General features: G+C 36.2%; 1 protein-coding gene across 2 annotated transcripts in view; it reads left to right on the forward strand.

Moving 5' to 3' along the window:
• The window catches only part of CWC27 (CWC27 spliceosome associated cyclophilin), a 239,792-nt gene that overhangs the window by 9,391 nt on the left and 210,352 nt on the right, over positions 1 to 20,049 (forward strand). For both annotated transcript variants that reach the window (XM_059916470.1, XM_059916471.1), the window contains 3 exons: positions 7,894 to 7,990; positions 17,042 to 17,154; positions 19,379 to 19,522. In XM_059916470.1, the coding sequence (XP_059772453.1) occupies positions 7,894 to 7,990; positions 17,042 to 17,154; positions 19,379 to 19,522 (354 nt within the window). The remainder of the gene's footprint in view (positions 1 to 7,893; positions 7,991 to 17,041; positions 17,155 to 19,378; positions 19,523 to 20,049) is intronic.

A 20,049-nucleotide genomic window follows, 5' to 3' on the forward strand; every position in this document is an offset into this window, starting at 1 on the left:
ATACAGACAAAATCTCACCCAGAAGCATACACATATACACTCACAAAAAAAGGAAAAGGAGAAATTAATATATCCTGCTCCTAAAGTCCACCTTTTGAATTTGGGATGATTCGTTGTCTATTCAGGTATTCAACAGATGCAGGCACATCAATTTGTTTGTGGAACTTTAATCCGCTGCTTCTGAGGCTGCTGGGAGAGATTTCCCTTTCTCTTCTTTGTTTGTACAGCTCCCCGCGTTCAGCTTTGGATTTGGACCCGCCTCTGCATGTACGTTGCCTGAGGGCGTCCGTTCCCCGCCCAGACAGAACGGGGTTAAAGGAGCAGCTGCTTCGGGGGCTCTGGCTCACTCAGGCCGGGGGAGGGAGCGGTACGGAGGAGGCGGGGCGAGCCTGCGGCTTCAGAGGCGTCGTGACGTTGCAGCAGCCCGAGGCGCGCTGTGTGTTCTCCTGGGGAAGTTGTCCCTGGATCACGGGAGCCTGGCAGTGGTGAGCTGCACCGGCTCCCGGGAGGGGCGGTGTGGAGAGTGACCTGGGCTCCCACACAGGCTTCTTGGTGGCGGCAGCAGCAGCCTTAGCGTTTCCTACCAGTCTCTGGGGTCCGCGCTGTTAGCCGCGGCTCGTGCCCGCCACTGGAGCTCGTCTAGGCGGCACTCTGAATCCCCTCTCCTTGCGCGCCGCGAAACAAAGAGGCAAGAAAAAGTCTCTTGCCTCTTCGGTGGCTGCAGACCTCCTCTCCGGCTCCCTCCCGGCTCGCCGCGGCACGCCAACCCCTTCAGGCTGTGTTCACGCCGCCAACCCCAGTCCTCTCCCTGCGATCCGATCCGACCGAAGCCCGCGCCTCAGCTCCCAGCCCCGCCCGCCCCAGCGGGTGAGCAGACAAGCCTCTCGGGCTGGTGAGCGCTGCTCGGCACTGAGCCTCTGTGTGGGAATCTCTCCATTTTTCCCTCTGCGCCCCTGTTGCTGTGGGATCCGCGCTAATAGCCGCGGCTCGCACCCGTCTCTGGATTTCGTTTAGGCAGCGCTCTGAATCCCCTCTCCTTGCGCGCCACGAAACAAAGAGGCAAGAAAAGGTCTCTTGCCTCTTCGGCAGCTGCAGACTTTTTCCCGGACTCCCTCCCGGCTAGCACCAAAGCCCGAGCCTCAGCTCCCAGGCCCCGCCTGCCCCGGCGGGTGAGCAGATAAGCCTCTCGGGCTGGTGAGTGCTGGTTGGCGCCGAGCCTCTGTGCGGGAGTCTCTCCGCTTTGCCCTCTGCACCCCTGTGGCTGCGCTCTCCTCTGCGGCTCCGAAGCTTCCCCCCTCTGCCACCCGCAGTCTCTGCCCGCAAAGGGGCTTCCTAGTGCCTGGAAACCTTTCCTCCTTCACGGCTCCCTCCCACTGGCGCAGGTCCCGTCCCTATTCTTTTGTCTCTGTTATTTCTTTTTTCTTTTGCCCTACCCAAGTACGTGGGGATTTTCTTGCCTTTTGGGAGGTCTGACGTCTTCTGCCAGCGTTCAGTGGGTGTTCTGTAGGAGCAGTTCCACGTGTAGATGTATTTCTACTGTATCTGTGGGAAGGAAGGTGATCTCCACGTCTTACTCTTCCGCCATCTTGCCCCTAGTCCTCGGGGGCCACTCTTCATCGCGGTGCACGGGCCTCTCACTGTCGCGGCCTCTCTTGTTGCGGAGCACAGGCTCCAGACGCGCAGGCTCAGCAGTTGTGGCTCACGGGCCCAGTTGCTCCGTGGCATGTGGGATCTTCCCAGACCAGGGCTCGAACCCGTGTCCCCTGCATTGGCAGGCAGACTCAACCACTGCACCACCAGGGAAGCCCGACTTATTTATTTTTTAACTCGAAGTTTGTACCTCTTGATCCCCTTCACCCATTCTACCCACTCACCTCCCACCTACCTCCACTCCTTCTCGCCTCTGGCAACCACCAGTCTATTCTCTGTATCTAAGAGTCTAGGTTTTGTTTTGTTTTGTTTGTTTTGTGTTTTAGAGTCCATGTGTAAGTGAAGTCATGCAGTATTTGTCTTTCTCTGTCTGACTTATTTAGCACAATACTCTCAAGCTCCATCCATGTTGTGGCACATGGCAATATTCCTTTCTTTTTTATGGCTGAGTGGTATTCTAATGTGTATCTTCTTTATATTCATCCATCAGTGGACACTTAAGTTGTTTCCATATGTTGGCTATTGTGAATAATGCTGCAGTGAACAGAGGGGCACATATATCTTTTCTAGTTAGTGTTTTTATTTTCTTCGGATAAATACCCAGAAGTGGAATTGCTGGTTAGTACAGTAGTTCATTTTTAATTTTCTGAGGAACCTCCACACTGTTTTCCATAGTAGCTGCACCAATTTATATTCCCACCAACAGTACACAGGGGTTCCCTTTTTTCCACATCTTTGCCAACACTTGTTATTTCTTATCTTTTTAATAATAGCCATTCTATTGGGTGTGAGGTGATACCTCATTGTGGTTTTGATTTGCATTTATCTGATGATTAGTGGTGTTGAGCATCTTTTCATGTGCCTATTGCCCGTCTGTATGTCTTTGGGAAAATGTCTATTCAGATCCTTATACCCATTTTTTAATCAGATTGTTTTTATGTTACTTAGTTCTATAAGTTCTTTTTATAGTTTGGATATTAACCCTTTATCAGATATATAATTTACAAATATCTTCTCCCATTCAGTAGGTTGTATTTTCATTTCGTTGATAGTTTCCTTTGCTGTGCAGAAGCTTTTTAGTTTGATGTAGTCCCATTTGTTTACTTTTCCTTTTGTTGCCCTTGCCTTTGGATCAGATACAAAAAAAAAAAAAAATTGCTAAGACCAATGTCAAGGAGCTTACTGCCTATCTTTTCTTCTAGAATATTTATGGTTTCAGGTTTTATATTCAAGTCTTGAATCCATTTTGAGTTTATTTTTATATGTGGTGTAAGATAGTGGTCCAGTTTCACTCTTTTACTTGCATCTGTCCAGCTTTCCCAGCATAGTTTATTGAAGAGACTGTCCTATCCCCATTGTGTATTCTTGCCTCCTTAGTTGTAAATTAATTAACTGTGTATGTGTGGGTTTGTTTCTGAGCTTTCTATTCTGTTCCATTGATCTATGTGTCTGTTTTTATACCAATACCATACTGTTTTGATTACTATAGCTTTGTAATATAGTTTGGAATCAGGGAGCATGGTACCTCTGGCTTTGTTATTCTTTCTCAAGATTGCTTTGACCATTTGGGGTCTTTTGTGGTTCCATACAAAGTTTAGGATTATTTGTTCTGGTTCTGTGAAAAATGCCATTGGAATTTTGATAGGGATTGCACTGAATCTATCGATTGTTTTGGGTAGTATGGACATTTTAACAATATTCTTTCAATCCATGAGCACAAAATATCTTTCCACTTATTTTGTGTCTTTTTCAGTTTTTTCATCTATGTCTTATATTTTCATCTATGTCTTGTATTTTAAAGATCGTTTGCCTCCTTGGTTAAATTTATTCCTAGGTTTTTTGTTTTTGGGTTTTTTTTTTTTTGGTGCAGTTGTAAATGGGATTCTTTTCTTGATTTCTTGTTCTGATAGTTTATTATTACTGTATAGAAATGCAGTAGATTTTTGTATATTAATTTTGTGTCCTGCAATTTTAGTGAATTCATTTATTAGTTCTAACAGTTTTTTGCTGGAGTCTTTAGGGTTTTCTATATAGTATCATGTCAACTGCAAATAGTGACAGTTTACTTCTTCCTTTCCAATTTTGATGCCTTTTATTTCTTTGTCCTGCCTAATGGCTGTGGCTAGGACTACTGGTATACTGTGTTGAATAAAAGTGGGTAGAGTGGGCACCCTTGTCTCGTCCCTGATCTTAGAGGAAAAGCTTTTAGCTTTTCACCATTGAGTATGATACTAGCTGTGGGTTTGTCATATATCACATTAATCACATTGAAGTACATTCCTTCTATACCCACTTTGTTGAGACTTTTTATCATAAATGGATGTTGAATTTTTTCCAAAGCTTTTTCTGCATCTATTGAGATGATCATATGATTTTTATCTTTCATTTTGTTAATGTGGTGTAATACATTGTTTGATTTGTGGATATTGAGCCACTGTTGCATTCTTGGGATAAATCCCACTTGATCATCCCGTGTGATCCTTTTAATGTATTGTTGCGTTTGATTTGCTAATATTTTGTTGAGAATTTTTGCATATATGTTTGTCAGGGATATTGGCCTGTAATTTTCTTTTTTTGTGGTGTCTTTGGTTTTGTTATCAGGGTAATGCTGGCTTTGTAAAATGAGTTTGAGATGGATAGGTATTAAATCTTTCTTGAATGTTTGGTAGAATTCATCAGTGAAGCCATCTAGTCCTGTACTTTTGTTTGTTGGGAGTTTTTGATTACTGATTCAATCTCCTTACTAGTAATTGGTCGCTTCAGATTTTCTATTTTGTCATGGTTCAGTCTTGGGAGATTGTATGTTTCTAGGAATTTATCTGTTTTTTCTAGGTGGTCCAATTTGTTGGCATATAATTGTTCAGAGTATCTCTTTGCTCCTTTGTGTTTGAGTGGTATCAGTTGTAACTTCTCGTGCATTTCTGATTTTATTTATTGGAGTCCTCTCTTTTTTTTTTCTTCGTGAGTGTGGCTAAAGGTTTGTCAGTTTTGTTTATCTTTTCAAAGAACTAGCTCTTAGTTTTATTGATCTTTTCTATTGTTTTTTAGTCTCTATTTCATTTATTACACTTTGATGTTTATTATTTCCTTCCTTCTACTAACTTTGGGCTTCATTTGTTCTTCTTTTTCTAGTTCATTTAGGTGTAAAGTTAGATTGTTTTCGATTTTCTTGTTTCTTGAGATTGGCCTGTATTGCTATGACCTTCTCTCTTAGAAACACTTTTGTTGCATCCCATAAGGTTTGGTGTGTGGTATTTCTTTTTTTTCTTAATTAATTTTTATTGGAGTATAGTTGCTTTACAATGTTGTGTTAGTTTCTGCTGTGCAGCAAACTGAATCAGTTATACATATACATATATCCACTCTTTTTTAGATTTCCGTCCCATTTAGGTCACCACAGAGCATTGAGTAGAGTTCCCTGTGCTATACAGTAGGTTCTCATTAGTTATCTATTTTATACATAGTAGCATATATATGTCAATCCCAGTCTCCCAATTCATCCCACCCACTCCTCCCCTCCTTGGTGACCATAAGTTTGTTCTTTACATCTGTGACTGTATTTCTGCTTTGCAAATACATTCACCTCTACCATTTTTCTAGATTCCACATGTAAGCAATATTATACAATACTTGTTTTTCTCTTTCTGACTTTCTTCACTCTGTATGACAATCTCTAGGTCCACCCACGTCTCTGCAAATAGCACTATTTCGTTCCTTTTTATGGCTGAGTAATATTCCATTGTATATATGTACCAAATCTTCTTTATCCATTCCTCTGTCGATGGATATTTAGGTTGCTTCCACTTTTGTTGCATCCCATAAGGTTTGGTGTGTGCTATTTCTGTCCCTAAGTATTTTTTTATTTCTCCTTTGATTTCTTCAATGATCCATTGGTTGTTCAGTTGTTTTTCTTAATTGAAGTATTGTTGATTTACAACGTTGTGTTAGTTTCAGGTATACAGCAAAGTGATTCACTTATACATACAAGAGCAAGTCTCTTGGCATCATTTTTCCAATAGCATTTGTTCACTTTGTGTCTCTGTGTCACATTTTGGTAATTCTTGCAATATTTTAAAACCTCCACCAGGGAAAAGATTATGACTTGCTAAAGGCTCACATGAGGATTGGCAGTTTTTAGTAATAAAGTATTTTAAAATTAAGGTTTGCACATTGTTTTTTTAGACATAATGCCATTGCATACTTAATAGACTACAATATAGAGTAAATATAACTTCTGTATGCACTGAGAAACCAAAAACTTTATGTGACTCACTTTATTGCAATATTCATTTCACTGTAATGGTCTGGAACCAAACCTGCAATATCTCAGCGGTATGCCTGAATATGAAATGTTCAATAGGCAAATCCATAGAGACAGAGAGTAGATTAGTGGTTGCCAGGGGATAGGAAATATGGAAACATGTCTAGGTTCTCTTTAACAGTAGAACTTTATTTCAAGTATACAAGGGGATAATGAGGTAGGAAGGACATTTGTTATGTATACTGTACTTCTAAGATTGGGATGTATATCTGGCCTCGTGGAAAATCAAAACGTGTTACACAGTGTTGTTTTAGATAATACAATCTGAGGTAGAGGGAGTTACTCAGCCTCTCATTTTGCATCCCACATGTATATTTTCCAGGAGAATGAGAATCCACTTGGATTGGTGTGTCAACATTCAATATGGAGAATCTCTTTTGGGCATTGTTTCATGCCAAGCCAAGTTAGAAGGCCTTGCTCATGTCCAACCAATATATGAATGCTTTTGACTTAGGCACTTTTCTCTACTCAAATCAGTTGTGACCAGGTAACTTGGGGGTTTATTTTGCGACATGTGGCAGGGCCCTAGAGCTTGATGGACTATTTTTCCAGTATAGTATGGAATTTATGGTGAACTTTTTGGAGGCAGTACAGTGAGATGGAAAAGGCATGGGCTTTGCAGCAGACAGCCTTTGGCTTAAATTGTTCACTGTGAGACCCTGGATAAATTTACTTTATCTGAGTCTCTGTTTCTTCATAAGTATAATAAGAGTAATGATCCCTATCTTGTAGGTGAGGATTAAATGAGATAGGATATGTAAAGTGGCGCAGAAGCTAACACCTGGAAGGCACTCAACAAATGTTTCCTTCTTTTTGTAGAGAAAGTGTAATGGATTGAGAAAATCATGCACATTTGCATTTTTAGTTCTTTTATATTTCTTTAAGGGTTAAGAACCATTTTAAAAGCTACCACAGTATAGATATTTTCACCTCTTCCACCCCCATGGAACATAATTGTAAGAGAACTATGTAGCCAGTAAAAACCCAAAAAGATACAATAAATTCATCAGTGTTACATAAATTATGGCAATTAATTTGAGCTTCTGAAACAGAAACTGAAAGGCAATTATAGCAAAAGTGACGGTGATGGTCATATATCATTGCCCATTCATCACAGATTGACACTGATCTACTTTGGCACACTGTGGGGTGGGTGTGTGGGGGGAGTGATACTAGAGAAGTTGGATTCCAGCTGTGCCACAGTGTTCAAATTTAGAGCTTTCCGTTGTTTTTGGTTATTTGTGGTTATTAATAAGACTGTTATAAGCTGTCTCCTCCTGTGGGCTCAGTAGGGATTTTGGTTGTTGCAAGATGGCTGGTTGCACCAAGGAGTAACTGCCTTCATGAGCTATGGAAAGAAGGCTATCAAAGGATTCCATTTACCGTAGACAGTAATTTTAAGACACACCATTTTAGTAATATACAACCCAGAATTAGATTAAGAATGTTCCCTTGTAAATTAGGAATGGCGTGATTTTGAATGAAAAAGTAGAGTGTTTGTATGTTAAAAGGTAATTGTAAAATTGTCCTACAGTGCTGTAATTTCATGGGATTGTTCTTTAATTTCGTAATTTGCTACACCAATTTTATTGGAAGAAATGCTGTAGAACACTTTTTAAATTAAAACAAGTTTATATTACTGATTTTTAAATGAATGAGGTTTTTTTTCTGTGATTCAAAAACATATGCTATTTTTTCTTAAAGCCGAAATTATTTCTGAAAATGGTATTTGAAAGGTATAAATGTACAGTAACTTGTACTGAACATTTGAAATTTTTTGAGTATAACCAAAACCAAGCAAAGTTTCTAATTTTTATTTTAAAATTGAAAATTCAGTAGTGAATACTTTAAGTTGAGCAGCCAATCAACTCATCATTAAGCAAAATTATAATTAACATAGTGATTTTGTATGCTTTCTACAGGTTTTATTGAAAACTACAGCTGGAGATATTGACATAGAGTTGTGGTCAAAAGAAGCTCCTAAAGCTTGCAGAAATTTCATTCAGCTTTGTTTGGAAGGTAATCATAATTCTTGAATTTTATTCTGTAGGAGAAATTTTGTTAATTTAAAAATAAACTGCAGGGACTTCCCTGGTGGTCCAGTGGTTAAGACTCTGTGCCTCCACTGAAGGGGTCATGGGTTCAGTCTCTGGTCAGGGAACTAAGATCTCACATGCCGCACGGTGTGGCCAAAAATAAATAAATAAAAATAAATAAAAATAAAATAAAATAAACTGCAGTGTATTTTTCCATAACATTGAAGACTGGTATTAAATAGTGGTAATGGATGCTGGGAGTTGATATAAATGATACCATCTTGAGCTGTGTGTCAGGAAATGGAGAGAGGAGATAAAAATCCTTCCCCCCCCAATAAATCTCTGTATCTTTTTTTTTTTTTTAATCTTTATGTCTTTAACAGAGATATTTATCTCAGCAAATAATACTTTGGTCTTTTTTGGTCTCCTTGGCTGTTTTCACTTCTTTCTTTCATCCTCTAAATATGGGTATTCCCTAAGATTGCCTTTAGTTCTCTATTGTCTTTACTCTTCAATTGTTACTTCCAACCAAGTGACTGTCAAATATAGAATTCCAGCCATTTCTTCTCTTTTGAGCTCTATTTACATAATTTACATATCTAATTGCCTAGTGGACTTTTCTACTCAAATCTTCTACTGTCAGCTGCAACTAAACTGATAAAAACCAAATTTACCAGTTTCTTCCCCAGACTGCCTTGACTGTCACCGACGTGATTGTAATTGCCTTTTACCTGGTCTTGCATTTTCTCATCTTTGATCTCTTTACCCTCACATTTATTCATCTGGTATTTGAATCCTCAGGCAGCTTAGCTTCCTAGCTTTCCAACTTTATTTTTCATTGCATATAACCACATGGTTTCAGTTGACTATTATCTTTATTTCCTGAGCAGTTCTTTCCCATTTCCACTCATACCTCCTTCATATCCTAAATCTTCTCATATCCTCCCTCGCCTTTTTGGAATACTTTCTCTTCCCTTCTTTTTCTATTCAAATCACTTTTTTTTTTTTTTGGCTACGCGGTCTGGCTTGTAGGATCTTAGTTCCCCCAGCAGGGACTGAACCCAGGGCCCCAGCAGTGAAAGCACTGAGTCCTAACCACTGGACCGCCAGGGAATTCCACCACTTTTTAATGTCTATTCAAAATTCTACTTTCTCCACAAAGCCTTCCAGCCAGCTTTCAGTGATGGTATTATCAATGTCACTAGTAACTCTTAGATTTGAGTAATGAAGTTCAAGGTATCAGAAAACAGCACTTTGAGTCAAAAGCAAGATGTGAAAGAGAATACAAAATAACCAGTAGTAGGGTACAGTGAGAGTTCTCCAAATAGATAACTAAACAAACAGAAAATTACCAGGGGAAGATTTAAGGAATAAAACCACCCAGACCAAAACAAAAACAACCGCCTCTCCAAAACAAAAAAAAATCGAGCTGACAAAAAAGAAAAAGAGAAAAGAAGACATCTGTAAAGACCATTATTAATAATTGCTATGGCAGGCAGGAAGGAAATTGAATCAGACAGGTAGTTCAGTCAGAGAAGCCTCAAATAACTGTCAACAGAGCCGAGAAACACAGTAGACACTGAAAAGTCAGACTTGTTTCTGGAAAGAAGTTTTGAAGAATCAAAAGCTCAAATTTTACAGAAGAGTGAAAGTACAAAAACATTAGAAAGAATAAATGGTAAATTATAATCCATGACCAGGTGAATGGAAGAAACAGAAAACATCTGGATATAATATAACAATGAAAGAAGAAATAAGGTTCTTAAGTTAGGTGATGATGAAACTTAATTACAACATTAAAAAATTATTTCCCTATTTATGAGAATACAATAAGAAAGAACAAAGAATAGGAAAATAATAAGAAAAAATAACTAGAGCAATTCTTTTAATTGAATAGGTGAGAAATAGAATTATTATTGCAAAGGCTAACAAGAAGCCTGAGAAAACTAATTTAAATAAAGCTCTTAAATGAATAAAGTCAAGGTTTTAAAAATTTAATTCAGAGAACCTCATCTTAATTCTCTGATTATATGATTTAAACGAGTTATAATATTTCTAGATCTTGTAATGGTCATATCAATATTTTTAAAAAAAGACACAATTTCCAAAATTAAAAAGCAAATGAATAAAAATGAGCAAGTGGGAGCACAGCCTCAGATATGGCTCTCAACTAAAATGGTGTTCACAGTTAAAGGGAAATTCTTAGTATTTTTTTTCCCAGCTTTACTGAGGTATGATTGACAAAAATTGTATATATTTAGATTATACAACATGATTTTTTTAAAGGTGTACAATGTGATGACTTAATATATGTATACATTGTGAAATGATTACCACAATCAAGTTAAGTAACATATCTGCCACATCACATAGTTACCTTTTTGTGTGAGTGTATGTGGTGAGAACATGAGATGTACAAATTTCTAGTATACAATACAGTATTATTAACTAAAATCACCATGCTGTGCATTGGATCCCCAGAACTTATTCATCTTATAATTGAAAATTTGTATCTTTTTGACCAACATCTTCCCATTTCCCCCATCACCTCCAGCCTGTGGCAACCACCATTCTACTCTCTGTTTCTATGAGTTGAACTTTTTTAGATTCCACATATAAGTGGGAACATACAGTATTTGTCTTTCTGTGTCTGGGGGGAGTTTTTAGTTTTTATGAAAACAAAACATTTACAGTTACACAGACTTAATCTTGGATTTCAGGTCTTTGTAGGATAGTTAGGTAAACATTTAAAAATGCATGAAAATTTTAAAAAATTATAAGTTTAAAAAGTAGGTTAAAAAAGAAGAGAAGGAAAGGGAAGCTTGTTATCTTTGAAAATTTTGTTAGTTCCTCTGAAGAATGAGGAAGGAGTAGAATTTTAGGTCTGAAAAACAAAGTGGGGAGCAGAAAGAGAAGTAGATAAGAAAATCAAAATTTTTATACTTTATGTGACTATTAACTCTTGTGAAATTTTACCTCAGCCCTGTCTCCTGAATGTCCATGCTTCATCAGTTATCTTTTATCCCCTTCCTCCTTTAACAAGAGTTTTAATAATTTTTTAGAAGTTACAAACGTAAGTATATAGTAAGAGGTTTAAAGAAATATCTTACAAAACTAAAATGTTTGTTTAAAAAAACCCAAGAGGCTAAAATAGAGAGCTCACAAAGGAGATTTAAATAAAAAGTTATTAATGATAGTATTTACAAAATTAAACACGAAGCAAAATTCTAGAAGAAGAACCAGATATACATGATATTAAAATGCAAATATAAATTCCTGTGTGTATTAATACTTGGGCAGAAATATAATTAGTCAAAATATGTCATGATACCCATACATTGTACAGCCAGAAATAAAAAACCTAATGACAAATAGCAGACTCACGGCATCCGAATAGAAACTTCATTTCCTATTTGAGATACATGTAAATTTCTTTTTTTCAATAGTGGAGAAAATTCAGTAGGGTATTATGAACACACATAATGAGATAATAAAACCTCTTCAAAATACTTATGGGAATGATACATAATCATTTAAGAAGGACGTCAAACATTATTGCAAGCAGGAAGATCTTTTAAGCACGTGGTAAGCTGTAACTATAAATGCATAGTTCAACAGTGATTATTAATAAATTACAAGGAAGTGGAAATAATGGATATGGAAATTATCTGGAAATTTGCAATTCTAGGCACAATAGAATACAAAATTTAAGGTGTAGAGAAATTATAGGAAATTTCTATTCAATATATGTAGTATTATAATAATTTCATTTATCCAACAAGAATATAATTAGGAAAATAAAGGAAAGCTTAAAGTTAAAATCCAACATCACTGAAAGACTTAATAGGAAATAGGAAAAAGAAATAAGATGGGTAATTTTAAAATTTGAAAGCACAAGTAATAAAGACCTCTTTCATGTCCCCCTTCCCTCATATCTAATAGATCTCTGAGCCTTATAGATCCTGCTTCCTAGAGAATTCTTGAATCTGTGCCTCACAAAATAAGCCATAGTCATGTCTTGACTCTTAGGACAACAGTTGCTCTCTCTCTCTCCACCTTGTTACTTCCAATCAGTTCTTCATTATGGAGTTTAAGTGACCCTTTGAAAAAGTAAATCTGATCATGTGCTCAAAAACTGTTGATTGCATGCACTATTTACAATAGCCAGGTCATGGAAGCAACCTAAATGCCCATCAACAGACGAATGGGTAAAGAAGATGTGGTACATATATACAATGGAATATTACTCAGCCATAAAAAGGAACGAAATTGGGTCATTTGTAGAGATGTGGATGAATCTGTCACAGAGACTCATAGCGAAGTAAGTCAGAAAGAGAAAAACAAATATCGCATATTAACGCATATATGTGGAACCTAGAAAAATGGTACAGATGAACCCGTTTGCAGGGCAGAAATTGAGACACAGATGTAGAGAACAAATGTATGGACACCAAGGCGGGGAAAGCAGTGGCGGGTGGTGGTGATGGTGTGATGAATTGGGAGATTGGGAATGACATGTATACACTGATGTGTATAAAATGGATGACTAATAAGAACCTACTGTATAAAAAAATAAATAAAATTCAAAAAAAATAATAAAACTGTTGATTGCATATTATGGGCATAAAAGATTATTTTTATTTTTTGATACAGACTCGGGTAAGTATTATATTCAAATTTGAGTATGGATTCATAGAATTTAAGTGAAAATATTAAAGTCTGACCTCACATTTGTTTTGACCTTGAAAATTTATAGGTTGCCTCCACATTATCTTATTTAATCTTCGGAACAGCACTGTGAGTTAATTTATATTATTAGTTTTATAATGAGAAAATTACATATGCAGTATGATGACTGTAGTTAATAATACTGTATTGCATATTTGGAAGTTGCTAAGACAGTAGATCTTAAAAGTTCTCATCACAAGAAACATAATTTTGTAACTATGTATGGTGATGGATGTTAACTAGTTTTATTGTCCGTGAATATATCACAATATATACAAATATTGAATCACTATGTTGTACATCTGAAACTAGTGAAATGTTATGTGTCAATTATATCTCAATTAAAAAAAAGAGAGAGGAAAAAAAAGAGAAAAAGAAAGAAAGAAAATTGAGTTTAAGGTTGCACAGCTAACAAGAGGCAAGGCTCAGAATTCCTGACTGCTATATACATTTTTAATCAGAGTAAATGGTTACTTAGGGATACAGGAGAAATACTTGTAGACTTCTTGATTTTTACAGTTTCTGGTTTGTAACCAAGGAGAACTTGTCTGTACTGGGGAGTTCTTGTTAATATAGCCTAACAGCTCTTCACTGGGAGAAGCGATTGAAAAAAATCCATTAATCTTCCTTTCTACTTCTTCCAATCCATCCTATGAACTGGATACAGTTGTTAGATTACAGATTACATTTTTTAAAATGTGGATTTTATTTCCAGTTATAGCTTGCAAATGTAAATAATTATGAGGGTGCCTGCAAGCCACAATATTATAGTACTTCATGAATTATGATAAACCATAGTCATGTTTTGACTAATAAAGTATCACAAAGTACTCATGTAATTGGTGTTTTATGAATTATGTCAGTAATTGTATCATTACAGTGTCTGGCCCACAGTAGGCACTTGATAAGTATCTGTCATTGAATGAGTTGGGTTGGTTCAGTTTCAAGTAATAGAAGACTCAACTCAAAATTATTTAATTAATGAAGACATTTATCATCCTCTGTGATAAGAAATCTGGTGTCCAGAAGTTCTCCAGCTCAGTAAAGACTTTAGTGAACTATGCTCTTTCCATCTCTTTGCTTTGCATTCCTCAGCATATGATTAAATTATGACTATGCTCAATAACTGAATCCAACTCAACCAATTAGGAGATCATATATGATTTCTCTTGTATGTTTATAACTTCCAATTAATATATTTATATATAAATATAAGTAATTTTCTTCAGTCATTTAGCAAACTTACTGAGAGTCTAATTGGACTCATGTATTGTGTTGATTGTTTTATTTATTGAAAATTTCTTGAGGAGGGTGCATTGATGGTGCTAAACCTATAATCAGTGAGTAATTTTGATATATTTTGGGTTTGTATGTTGTTTGTATAAGTTAATTTTCTATGGGGAGAAGAGGAAGAATTAGGAAATAAGGTATTTATCTCTATGAGCGTTTCTCAATCCAGCACTGTTGACATTTTGAGCCAGTAATTCTTTGTTGTAGGGGCTTCCTGTGCTTTGTAGGATGTTTACCAGTATCCCTGGCCTCTACCTACTAGATGCCAGTAACATCTCCCATGTGTGAAAACCAAACATTTCTAGACATTGACAAGTGTCCCCTACGGAGAAAATTGCTGCTTCTCCAACCCCCAGTTGAGAACCACAGATCTATACCAAAACTCTCCAATTTTTATTTTGAAAACTGTAATCCGGAGTTTAAGAGAATCCTGAAAGTAGATACGGAACAACCACTACCATGGTTTCTATAGAAATTGTTCTGTTTTGAGTAGATATTTTATAATAAGTAAGGAAGAAAAGCTTTTGGTTTAGGAGCCTATTTAACGTTCTGGGGGAAAAAATCTTGTGACTAGTTGTATTTACTCTGATAACTATAGATACACTTAGTTTTAGACATTGATAAATTTTTCTTTTATTAAACTATGGTTGATTTACAATGTTGTATTAGTTTCAGGTGTACAACAAAGTGATTCAGATATATATATAGATATAGGTAGATAGATATTCTTTCTCAGATTTTTTTCCATTATAGGTTATTGCAAGATATAGTTTTCTGTGCTATACATTGGTCCTTGTTGTTTATCTATTTTATATATATAGTAGTGTGTATCTGTTAATCCCAAACTCCTGTTTTATCCCTCCCCACCCCTTTCCCCTTTGGTAACCATAAGTTTTTTTTCTATGTTTTCTATGTCTGTGAGTCTCTTTCTGTTTTGTAATTAAGTTCATTTGTATCATTTTTTAGATTCCACATATAAGTGATATCATATGATATTTGTCTTTCTCTGACTTACTTCACTTTATATGATAATCTCTAGTACATTCATGTTGCTGCCAATGGCATTATTTCATTCCTTTTTATGGCTGAGTAATATATATATATACCACATCCTCTTTATCCGTTCAGCTGTTGATGGACACTTAGGTTGCGTCCATGTCTTGGCTATTGTAAATAATGCCGTATGAACAATGGGGTGCATGTATCTTTTCAAATTTGAGTTTTTGTCTTTTCCGGATATATGCCCAGGAGTGGGATTGCTGGATCATATGGTAACTCTATTTTAAGTTATTTTAAGGAACCTCCATACTGTTCTCCATAGTGGCTGCACCAATTTACATTCCCACCAACAGTGTAGGAGGGTTCCCTTTTTTCCACACCTCTCCAGCATTTATTATTTGTAGACTTTTTCATGATGGCCATTCTGACTGATGTGAGTTGATACCTCATTATAGTTTTGATTTGCATTTCTCTAATTATTAGTGATGTTGAGCAACTTTTTATGTGCCTGTTAGCCATCTGTATGTCTTCTTTGGAGAAATGTCTATTTATATCTTCTGCCCATTTTTGATTGGGTTGTTTGTTTGTTTGTTTATATTGAGCTGTTTGTGTATTTTTGAAATTAATCCCTGTCAGTTTCATGTTTTGCAAATATTTTCTCCCATTCTGTAGATTGTCTTTTCACTTTGTATATGGTTTTCTTTGCTGTGCAAAAGCTTATAAGTTTGATTAGGTCCCATTTGTTTACTTTTGCTTTTATTTCTTTTGTTTTGGGAGACTGACCTAAGAAAGCACTGCTATGATTTATGTCAGAGAATGTTTTGCTTATGTTCTCTTCTAGGAGTCTTATGGTGTCATGTCTTCCATTTAAGTCTTTAAGCCATTTTGAGTTTGTAGTTGTGTATGGTGTGAGGGAGTGTTCTAAGTTCATTGATTTACATGCAGTTGTCCAACTTTCCCAACACCACTTGTTGAAGAGACTGTCTTTTCTCCATTGTGTATTTTTGCCTCCTTTGTTGAAGATTAATTGACCATAGGTGTGTGCCCTCTATTCCTTTCTATTGATCCATATATCTGTTTTTGGTCCAATACCACACTGTTTTGATTGCTGTGGTTTTGTAGTATTGTCTGAGGTCTTGAAGAGTTATGCCTCCAGCTTTGTTCTTTTTCCTCAGGATTGCTTGGCAATTCTGGGTCTTTTGTAGTTCCATATAAATTTTAGGATTATTAGATCTAGTTCCATGAAAAATGTCATAGGTAATTTATAGGGATCACATTAAATCTGTAGATTGCTTTGGGTAGTATGGCCATTTTAACAATATTAATTGTTCCAGTCTAAGAGCATGGATATCTTTCCATTTCTTTGAATCATTTTCAGTTTCCTTTATCAATGTTTCATAGTTCTCAGCATATAGGTCTTTCACCTCCTTGGTCAGGTTTATTCCTACATTTTTTATTTTATTTTTTATGTGATTTTAAAAGGGATTGTTTTATCAACAAAAGAAAAAACAAAAACCACATGATCATCTCAATAAATGCAGAAAAAGCATTTGATAAAATTCAGCATCCATTCATGATAAAAACTCTCACTAAAGTGGGTATGAAGTGAACATATCTCACCATAATAAAAGCTATTTATGACAAACCTACAGCCAACATAATATGCAGTGGTGAAAAACTGAAAGTTTTCTTGCTAAAATCTGGAAGAAGACAAGGATGCCCACTCTCACCACTGCTATTCAACATAGTATTGGAAGTCCTAGCCATGGCAGTCAGACAAGAAAAAGCAATAAAAGGTACCCAAATTGGAAGGGAAGAGGTAAAATTGTCATTATATGAAGATGACATGATACTCTATGTAGAAAACTTAGACACCACACAAAAACTATTAGAACTGATAAACAATTTCAGCAAGGTAGCAGGATCCAAGATTAACATACAGAAATCTGTTGCAGTTCTTTGCACTAACAATGAAAAATCAGAAAGAGAATGATAAATTATTTTTATTTTCTTCCAGCATATTATGACAACACCATATTTCATAGAGTTGTACCTGGTTTTATAGTCCAAGGGGGAGATCCTACTGGTACAGGGACTGGTGGAGAGTCTATCTATGGAGCCCCATTCAAGGTGAGACTGAATTTTTTTAATCTATTTTCAAGTCAGTTTGGATTGCTTAATCAAAAATGATTGTGCCCCACAGAGGAAAATGCATTTTACGTTAGTGCATGAAATCGGGTCTATCGTATACTTAGGATTATACAGAATAAGAGCAGCACTTACCCCATCAAGCATTCTTTCTAAGTTGTCTTGTCACAAAGTTTAACGCTAGATTGAATTCAGATGGAGCTAAAGGTGGTAGTGAGGAAAATGTGAGTCAGAAAAAAAGACTATATAACATATTTCCCGATATCTGACTGTATCTGATCTCAGCAACTTTGTATGTGTAAAACATTTCTAGAACATTGCATATGCCATCCTATTTTAAAACATTTTATTTAACACAGTATAGAATTTATATTAATCTGCTTGAACTGCTATAACAAAATACCTCTGACTGGGTGGTTTAAACAATAGGAATTTATTTCTCACAGTTCTGGAGGCTAGGAAGTCCAAGATCAAGGTGTTAGCATACAGTTCTGTGAAGCTTCTCTTCCTGGCTTACAAATGGCTGCCTTCTTGCTGTGTCTTCACATGGTGGAGAGAGAACGTTCTGGTGTTTCTTCCTCTTCTAATAAGGGCACCAGCCCTACTGGATTAGGACTTCACTCTTGTGAAGTCATTAAACCTTTTTCATCTTCTTATGGGCCCTATCTCCAGTACAGTCACACTGTAGGTTAGCACTTCAACATATGAACTATGAGAGGACACAATTCAGTCCATAGCAGAATTCATTTTAAATTGTACACAATAGACCTTTGTAGCACAAAATGCATGCCGTAACAAGAAATCACAAGGGGAAACAGAAGGAAGAAGCAACATAAAAGTTAGAAGAGGTGTGGGTTTTAATCAAGAATAGGTCAGTGCTTTGTTAACTGCCAACATAGATCTAAAAAGAAAAAAAGAGTTAATGTCATAATTAAGATATAAAGGATAGCAGTGTGTTCAAGTAAAAGCTAAAAGCTGGGTTATTTATTAATCTGATGGTATCAATATTATGTTCTTTTAATGAGTAAGCATCAATAGCTCTTAAAATATGTGAATTTTTAAAAACTTCGAATTTATACTAATTAGATAGAGTGTCTGGAATGTCCTTTAATTTTATACTGGGTTACTGTATGGTTCTTGAGAAAAATACTTGAACTGTTTGCTTTAATTTTCATATGATAGTGGCCTTAGAGCATGTGAAATGGTTATAAAAGAGTCTCAAATGTTACTGTTAGACTATTTTATATTTTACAAAATTGAGATATCTCATTATTTTAGAGCCTCCATCTGGTAGGAAGCATTCCTTTTTTCTATTATTTGGTTTAACAGAATAGCTCTTTGTGACAATTCCTTTCTAAATTGAGATTTTTGCTTATTATATTCAAGTAATACAGATATCTTGGTAAGTTTTTCAATTAGGTCATTTTTAATACAGTATCCAGAGTTATGACCCTTTGAGTTCAAATCCCTTGAGACGAATTTATTAAGGAATCAGAACTTCCTTTCTGAAAAACATTGATTACATAACATGGCTATATTATAAATGAGTCTAGTACCAGGTCTTCTGTTAACTGAGAGACTAATGTATATGTTATGTAACCCTACCCTAGCAAGAAAACCACCTTAGAATGGCTTGCTCCTGCTCTTTTGAAAACTGTCAAATGGGACCAGTGTCAGTTCAGAGAGGATTCAACTTAGGACTTTAAAAAACACAGTGAAGCACGTAACATAATCATACTAGATTCCTTGAATTAAAAAATAAGAAGAAAACAATTGTTTCATGACATTTAGAATGGGCTCAGGAAGGGAATAGTTGAAGACTCTGTAATGATTCAAAAGTAGGTATCCTGGAGAAAAAAAATAGAAGGTTCTAAAAGCTTAGATGGCTTTGAGGGATGAGAAGAATAGGGAAATGACTCAGAAATCCATTCCCCTTGAGTTCCCTTCCTCTGTGTAAGTAGTAAGCTTTCCACAAAATAGGCTAAATTTGTGGCTGAGTATATTTAGAAGATACTTACAGGCTAGTGAAGTTTAATAGAATTGAAGGAACCATAGATACTGGATTTGATTATATGTGAAAATCAGTTAAATAAAACTTCAGCATTTTTGGTTAGAAGTTGTGTGGGACCTTGCTTGTTAGCTGAAATATGAAGGGCCTTATAACTGAGGACATTCACTAAATCTTTTTTTTTTTTTAATGCTTCAGGATGAATTCCACTCACGGTTGCGTTTTAATCGGAGAGGACTGGTTGCCCTGGCAAATGCTGGTCCTCATGATAATGGCAGTCAGTTTTTCTTTACGCTGGGTCGAGCAGATGAACTTAACAATAAGCACACCATCTTTGGAAAGGTTCGTGTCCAGTTATCTTAGGCTTCTATGATATATATGATCAACTTACCTAAGAGCTGCCTTCATAAAAATATTCCCTAGGATATTTATTTATTATTTCTAAAAATGATGGAATACTGTATATTCCTGTTATAATAAACTATGAGGAACCACCTGAATTTTTGTGTGTGTTTTTCAAACAAGTCATTGGTTTTAACTTTAAATTTTTCTGTTTTCTAAAATTGTATTGATGGTATTATTAACTATTATGTCACTCAGCTGATACTGTTTTAACATTTTTAGAAAGACACCTAGGTAATAACATTTAGTAGTTTAAAGTTTATTTTGTTAATGATGAATTCCCTTCAGTTTAAAGTGGAACTTGTGTTAACATTAAAACTTTTTTTTTTTTAATAAATTTATTTATTTATTTATTTTTGGCTGCGTTGGGTCTTCACTGCTGCGCCTGGGCTTTCTCTAGTTGTGGCGAGCGGGGGCTACTCTTCGTTGCAGTGTGCGGGCTGCTCATTGCGGTGGCTTCTCTTGTT

Source organism: Balaenoptera ricei, chromosome 3, assembly GCF_028023285.1.
Source record: "Balaenoptera ricei isolate mBalRic1 chromosome 3, mBalRic1.hap2, whole genome shotgun sequence".
NCBI classification, from domain to species: domain Eukaryota; kingdom Metazoa; phylum Chordata; class Mammalia; order Artiodactyla; family Balaenopteridae; genus Balaenoptera; species Balaenoptera ricei.